Source organism: Lathyrus oleraceus, chromosome 4, assembly GCF_024323335.1.
Source record: "Lathyrus oleraceus cultivar Zhongwan6 chromosome 4, CAAS_Psat_ZW6_1.0, whole genome shotgun sequence".
Classification (NCBI taxonomy): Eukaryota; Viridiplantae; Streptophyta; class Magnoliopsida; order Fabales; family Fabaceae; genus Lathyrus; species Lathyrus oleraceus.
The window spans coordinates 144,384,945-144,393,051 of NC_066582.1; the positions used below are offsets into that span (position 1 = coordinate 144,384,945).

The window sequence follows — 8,107 nt, forward strand, 5'->3', positions numbered from 1 at the left end:
GTCGGAACCATTTTTTATGGTTGTATTTTAATTTCTTTATATGTATAAGATGATTATTACTTGATGGAATTGATGATTTGAATTTATAGTTAACCAAACAATTTGAGACGAAAGACTCAGTACTATTCACCACTTCTTTGAGATTGAAATTACTTACTCTCCTAAAAGTTATTTTCCCTCTTAATCCAAGGACATTTTCAATATTATTGAACATGTTAACAATGGTTAACATGAGAAAGAAAAAGAACACCCTTTAACTTTTAAGATAGAATGATCGAAATCTAGAGTACGGAGTGAAATATTAGATACAAGAAAACCTTAATCTATGTAAAATACAATAAAATTACAAAATATAATATTAATAATTATATTCTAATAACATCTAATTGGATTGGTTTACAAGTAATGTCAAATGTGATATCCAAATTAAACACATTAAAAATCAAATTAGGAGTGATAGAATTTGTTTTCTTCTTGGTTTCACTTTTCCTCTTATAATTTATTTTTAATCTTTTAAAATATTTTCTTAAAAGAATGATATTTCTAAAATTTTCCATCCATTCTTTAAACAAAATTTTAGAAAGACCATCAACCTATTTAACAATATTTTCTTTTGATCCTACAAAGAAATTTTATTTTATTCTGTCCCTACTACATTGTATCACCTATTGCTGATGTGAAAACTTATCACCATGTGGCACCAACATCTCAAGTGGCAGCCAATGTAGTCATGTAGCTCTCTATTTGTTACCTCGATGGAGATATCATGTCAAAGACAAAAATTTGAGGAATTTGAAATTTGAAATAAAATCATAAAAAAAACTAAATGACTAATCAGTGTTGGACACCTAAAAATTTAAATTTATAAAAAAAATTATTAAACTACTATTTTGGAGAAGGATTAAAAACTTTGATCTACTCCAAAAAAAAAATACAGATAAATGACTATTTTTAGCGGATCAGATCTGTCTTACCACCCATAACTATTATTATAGTTATAAAAACTGATATTTTATTTAATATATATTATTTGTTTGTCTCAATTCTTCATATAATTTCACTATTATTTTGGAGATCTCTAAAAATTTAAGATTAAGGTCCATTATTCCTTAGATAGTGCCAATTTGATTTATATCCTCACGAGTCATTATTTAATATTTGAATTAAGGTTCTATCAACTACAGAAATATTCCATAAAATATTTAAAAATTAGAAATTCATTCAAGAATGCAACTAGAAATTACAGTTACAAAATACAACTGCATTCGCAGTAAAAGACTGTCACTACTTAATTTAGAAAGTAGCAAACAACATTTCATGAATCATCAATTACAAGATAAAGCACACAAAATTAACAGCAAAAAAACATCTTAGCAGCAAGTTAATCAAGAGTAACACTTAATTAAGAGCACTGAAAATCAGTTGGTGGACTCTTCTCACAAGCATTAAGAATCAAACTAAGTGAAATAGGAATATTAATGTTAATGCCAAGAATGTTAGCTTTAATGGCAGTACAAAGACAAACCGCAACTTCGAGATCAACTAGTCCTTCTAAAATAGAACAACATGGATGTTCTGGTGGTGACCCAACAATTGCACCAATTGGTCCATTGAGCAAGTTAGCACATACTCCTAGTTTGAGTGCATCTCTAGGACAACTCTTAGTGGAAGGACTTGTGTTTGGGTAAGGAAATGGATTAGGGTTAGGGTTAGGGTTAGGGTTTGGTTTTGGACAAAAGAAACAACCATTTGTCATAACAAAGAAAAGCATGTTGATGATGGAAAAAAGAGCAAGAGTTGAAGATCTAGAGGAGTTCATGATTTGTGGTAAAATATATGAAACTAACAATGGTTAATTAATAACAAGAGTGATGCTGTTATTTATAGTGTAAAAAGGTAATTGTAGTTTTTGATGTAGGAGTAACAAAAATCATGTGAACCAAAAGCTGTCTTTTGTTTTAACTGGTAGTGAAAAGGAATCAATATAAAAGAGTAAAATATTACCACTTTCCAATAGGAAATATTAATTTAATTGAATTGTGATATGGAAGAATTGGCATGTGATATGAGTATAGGAGTCCCGTGAACTTCAGCAATTCTGTGAGACGAACGACCTGTTAATTGATTCTCATTGGTAGGTTTGCTTTGATCTCACTGTTTTTCTATTCGAATTCAAATGTATAGTAGTATAGTATTAGTATGTAATAATAATAAGGACAATGTTTGTGAAATGCACTATAACGACACACATGTAAATCGTAAAAGATCCTTAATCAATATGGTTTTCCGTTTACAAAATCATGAACTATGTTAATATGATTTTTAATTGAGGTAATTAACAACTGCATGCAGTGGTAAAGTGGTGCAAAGTGTTAGCAATCTCACATATTCACGGGGTTGTTGGGTAATGAGGTGGACCCAAGATTATTACACTAGATTTTGAGCAATCAAACAAATGGAATTGCATATTATATTTCTTTTATGTGTTGCTTAACATTTATTTTTTATTTAATGTGAGACTCTTACTCACAATTGGTATATTAACAATTTTTTCCTCAAGTGTATTAAAGGAGTGATTTTAAATACAGTTTTGCTAGCCTTTCTTTGTAACTTGGATATAAATTTATTAGTTAGTTTTATGTAATTGTGTTAGTTAGTTATAGTTTAGTTTGATTTCTTTAGATTTGGTGGTCTCCCATCCCATTTTTAGTATGCGGATGACACATTATTTTGGTTGATGTTTTCATAGAGAATCTTTGATCTATCAAAGCTATTTATTTTTATAATTGAGTTATCATCGGGATTTTGGGTGAATTTTGCTAAGAGTATTCTCATAGGGGTTAATACTAACCCTATTTTCTAGGACCTAACTTTTAATTTCCTACATTTCTAAATGCTAGTAAAAGTCTCTTCCATTCAAGTACATTGGTCTTCTGATGGGACCAACCCCTTATTGGAACCAACACGATAACCTTTAGTTAATCGTATCATTATGAGACTTCTCTCATTGAGGCATAGGTATGTTTCCTTTGGAGAGAGGGTGATCCTTCTAAACTTTGTTCTTAATGCTATTCATATATTCTTTCTGTTTTTCCTAAAGATGTTTGTTAAGATGTGGAAAATGATAGTGAAAATCCAAAGGTTTCTTTAGGGAGGGTGAAAGGGTGTTCTAAGATTTCCTAGGTGAGGCGGCCTGATGTGTGTAAGCCTAAGAAATTAGGAGGTATCGATGTTCATGATCTAAGGTTGGTTAACTTGGCTCTTTTGGGTAATTGGAAGTGGCAGCTTATCTTGGGTGCTTCTGGCCTCTGGCATGATACTATATACACTAGATATAAATACATTTTCGGTTCTTCTATCATGGATGGTAGATTTGTTTGTCTAGTGGAGAGGAGTGTTTCTCCTTGGCGCCACGCTAAAGACGCATACTGAATTATGGTTAGTCTCCAAAAGAAATGTGGACTTCTTAGTTATTTTGGAAAGACTCTGGGTTGGGAACACTCCTCTTAGTGTTTGGTTCCCAAGGCTCTTCTCTATCTCCGATCAGGTTGATCAGTTTGTGTGAGAGGTGGGAGAATGAGGTATAGTTTGGAATCTTAAGTGGATAAGAATCCTTCTCTGTAATTACGAGATGGATTTGATTTCTAATATCTTATCAGTCATTCTAAGCACAAATTTTATATTGCACTCTCCACTTATTTGAGCCTATTCACTTGTGAATTTGCTAGTTATCATCAATTCAATTTTGTGGGTTTGATTCTCCCTAGTATAAGGAGTAGGTTATCCCCTTCGAAAGTCATCTTATTTTCCTAAAAACTTCTTGAGGATATGATTCCCACTAGAGATAAAACTTGTTTAAGAGGGGGTTCTATCTAGTTTCTGGAGGTGTCACTTGTCCCATTTGTTTGGGATCCCTCAAATTATCCTCTTATCTTTGTGTGACCTATGAGTAACAACTTCTGGTTGGTAAAAGATCTTTAAGTGGTTAGGTTCATTTATAGTTTACCTAGTGATCTTTCATCTCTCTTTTAGATTTTTTATCCGCTTGGTGGAATTCCTAAGATTATGGGAGCTTTTTTATGACATGATATGCAGTTGTTTGGTCATTATGGAAATCTCGAAATGATATAGTATTTTCAGGTAATTCACTAACAACAAAGGACGTGGAAGACATAAGCATCCTCTTGGTTTGAAAATAGTACCTTGGTAGGTCCTTAGGCAACTCTTGCGCTTTCTCAGTTTGGATTGAGAAACATATTCTCTATCTGAGTCAATAGTAGTTTGAGTGCCTTTTAGCCTCTCGATGGAATGTTGTTGTTGCTTTCTGTTGAGATCAGTGTTGTGGTTGTTAGTCTTGTTTTGAAAATATCTTGGTTTTGTCTCGCTTTTGGTTTATTTTTTGTTCTTGCTTGTGATTTTTTGTTTATGTTGGTTTTTCTCCTATCAACTATGTTAGAGTCTAATGTTTCTTTTAAGATTTTTTTTGTTTTCTTATGGATGAGTTAGGTACCTCTTGTACCATTCTCAGTTCTTTTATGTATTGTACTTAGGCCTTTAGTTCCTTTATTATTAATATATTGTATTTGCCTTTCAAAAAAAACTTAGCAATACACATTTCCTCTATCGTAAGGAAACTTATTCAAGTTTGTAACTTGCTTTGAGTAATGAATTAAATATTCACTTAAAAATATAATATGGTATCATCCAATCGCCAATAATTCTCTCATCCTCTTTCCATGATCAAAATTGCCCATCTTTATCTCTTTTTTCTTCAGCATTTTTTCAACGAGCTTTGACAATGGTGGATGTTAATGAGACATCACCTATTTCAGAATTAGAACTTATTCCTCACAAAGCAATCAACTTTATTTTGTTTTATCTAGAATAAAATTTTGGTTTTATAGACAGGCCGGTTGAATCGATTTCTTAACCGCGCGTAAAATCAGAGAATAATGTTTTCAATGTGTTGTCCAACAATTGTCTGTTTTATTGAGATCAGCGGCGCCATTCTTATCCCTCTCCAATTCAAATAAAAATAAAAATAAAAATAAAATAAAATAAATAAAAAAAAGAAGGAAGAAATGGCGCGTTTTCTCATCAAATCCTCCACCTGCTACTTCATTCTTCATCACTTCAATTAAAACTACTCACCCTCACACAAAAATAAACAAAAAGTCCATAACTCAAAAAACCATTTTCCTCTCTCAACCACGATTCCAACCATAAACCTCATTGTACACTCCCTCCTTTCTTTTGTTGTGACCACATCTTTAAGCCATTAAAACTCATCACCGTCTCACTTCAGCATACACAGACTCTTCTCTCCTCCAACCCCATGTCCTTCCACTTCCACCATTTAACCCCATCTCGCAGCTTGAAATACCTTCATTCCGACAATCATAATTCGCCATCAAACAACATACAACCTTCTCACTGCTCCCTCTGGAGACCCTCACACAGTACCACCCTCCTCTCCACCATTTCAAACCGCCGATGAACATTGAACCACCAACTTCCAACCACCATACTTCATCACTACAAACTCCTTCACTATACACCCCATCCTCATGTATTAAGCTCTCTCTCTCTCTCTCTCTCTCTCTCTCTCTCTCTCTCTCTCTCTCAATTTTCAAAATTCAAAAGGAAAATTAAAATTAGAAAAAAGAGGATATGTTTCCTTCTTGAGGGGATTCACTTGAAACACTTTCCTCACCCTCTCTTTCCACACTTCAGACTACCCCCTCACTTCAATCTCTCTTTCCTTCATAAGTTTTTTTTCTTCCACTTCCAACCTACAATGAACCTCATTCAACATATAAAAAAAACACCTCTTGCCTTACATCTCTCAACATCCAACAAACACACCTCTCACCTAATATCTCACACCATCCCTTTCTTGTCACCTCAAAAAACCAAAAATAATCACCTAGATACTCCAAATCTTTACAACATTTTGACTACCACATGACGAAAACCTTTAAACATAACATGTTTCGTCTATAGTTCATCTTATTCCTCCATCCCTTTCATCCTTTAACTTCCAACCACCATACTCCCTATGGAAAACCAACTGCTAGCTAGCTATATCCATCTCTTCCTTCCTTCAACAACTTCAAACCCCCACTCTATTTTTTCTTCAACACATCCGCCATCGCTGCTACTTCATAATACCAACTTCGGTGAACATCTAACCACCATCATAACATTCTATTACTCTCTTACAATTCCATTATTTCAAAACAACCATCCACATAAACCTTCCAGCCTAGCTTCATACCACCTTCAAATGAACCACACCTCCGCTCACTTCCTTCCATTCACATGCACAACCTCGACAACGCAAGAGAGAACTAGCAACCACAGTCGACTCAGTCGGTAACGATTTTGATTTTTGAATTTGTGTTTTGTTGAAATGTATTTATTTTTATTGTGTATGTAAATTTTGATTGTGTTATTATCGTTGCGTTTCTGCTGGATATATTTTTTATTTTTCTGGATGCTCTAAATATTATGTAATCATGTAATATTATAAATATTTTCTGTTATGATTGTGTTGTTGTTCTTTGTTTTCGTCGTGTTGAAATCAGATCAATCTGCAGGTTCAACATGATTTGTATGTCGTAACTATGCTGGGTTTTATTTTGATATAATGATGTAAATATTTGGTATAAGTTTTGTTGTTTGTTGTTAATTATCGTGTCGAAATCATATCCGAGCATATTACGTGTGTTCAACTTGGTTTGTTTATCGACATTGCGTTACGTGTACTTTATTTCGATTGTGATTAGCGTGTTTTGCGTTAGCAGTTTTCTAGATGGTTTTTATTTTGTTTAAATGCGACATTTCAATTTTGTTGTCATCTTGTTTAATTCATCTTTGTATGCACTTTTGGTAGTTTAGCTTAGCATCAATTCACGTTTCCCTTTGCTACTTTGCGTTTCATCATGTGACGTTGCTTTCGTTATGATGCAATTTGTTATGTTCAATTTTTTGTTTGATTTATGGTAGCATGCAACATTTTGATTTTATTGCATTTAAATCAGATATAAACTTTATGTTGGCAACTTCGTATTGCACGTCCTCGCGTTACGTAAACTCAATTTGCATCCTCGCATTGCCTTTAATTTAACATGCACATGTTTACTTTTCGATTAATTTGTAATGAATATGTGTTGTTCATGTTTGGTATATGCTGTAAGACCCCAATTTTGACCCTAAGATCCCTCATGCTATCTCATCATATGCATTAGCATTGGGATCATACCTTGGCATCCTCCTTACCCCTCATCCATTGGGTTTGTATTGGGAGAGATCACCAAGCATTATGTGATTGTATCATACTTGTTATTTTATCATTTACTAACCAAAATACCAAAAAAATATGTCTTTGCATTTGTCTAACTCTTTTGTAGGTAGGGCACATGATCACCTTTGATTCATCAAGATTACATCTAGGGTTTAAGACCCTCTTTGCCAAGAGCACAATCAAGGAATGGTCCACAATGGCTTTATACATCATATATGAGTCCCTATGATCTTTACATGTTATTTTGATCATCAAATCTTCAAGAGTTTGGAATTGGTTTGCCTTGGAAACCCTAGTTCATCTAGGTATCTTGAGTAACCTCTTCACCAAGCTTCTTCAACAATTGATCAAATATTTCAAGGGGTACTTCAAATTTCATCATATTCTGCATATATGATCTCCTATGAGTCCCAAAAGTCAAGAGAATTGCAAGTTAGCAAGTTGGTTGATGGTGGTTGATCAGAGGAATTCATCTAATCAAAACTAGGGTCCCTAGACCCTATATCCTACACTTCGTATCATATTAAAATGATTCCAAGACCAAAGTTACTCTAAATGACATTCCAAACAACTTTCATGTTGAGGTCTAGAGCTAGTTTTACTTAGAAAGTCATTTTTTATGGTGAAAGATTATAGGTCATTTTGTCTAAACCCTAATTTGGAGGTCAACTTCCCAAGGCTATAACTTGCTCAATTTTTATGAGATGAAAGATTTCTAAGTTGCACAATAAAATTCAAGGTGTCTACTTCAACTTTTATGTTTGTAAGAAGAGATAATTCAACTTTTATGAGCATGTGATA

General features: G+C 33.4%; 1 protein-coding gene across 1 annotated transcript; it reads right to left on the reverse strand.

Moving 5' to 3' along the window:
• Positions 1-1,201: 1,201 nt before the first annotated feature.
• Positions 1,202-1,864, reverse strand: LOC127074152 (14 kDa proline-rich protein DC2.15). Its single transcript, XM_051015447.1, has one exon. It carries the CDS (start codon positions 1,817-1,819, stop codon positions 1,403-1,405), a length of 417 nt encoding a protein of 138 aa, XP_050871404.1. The 5' UTR covers positions 1,820-1,864; the 3' UTR covers positions 1,202-1,402.
• Between the last annotated feature and the right edge of the window lie 6,243 nt (positions 1,865-8,107).

Coding starts and splice junctions, on each gene's coding strand:
- LOC127074152 (XM_051015447.1), bottom strand. CDS start 1,819: ATGAACTCCTCTAGATCTTCAACTCTTGCTCTTTTTTCCATCATCAAC.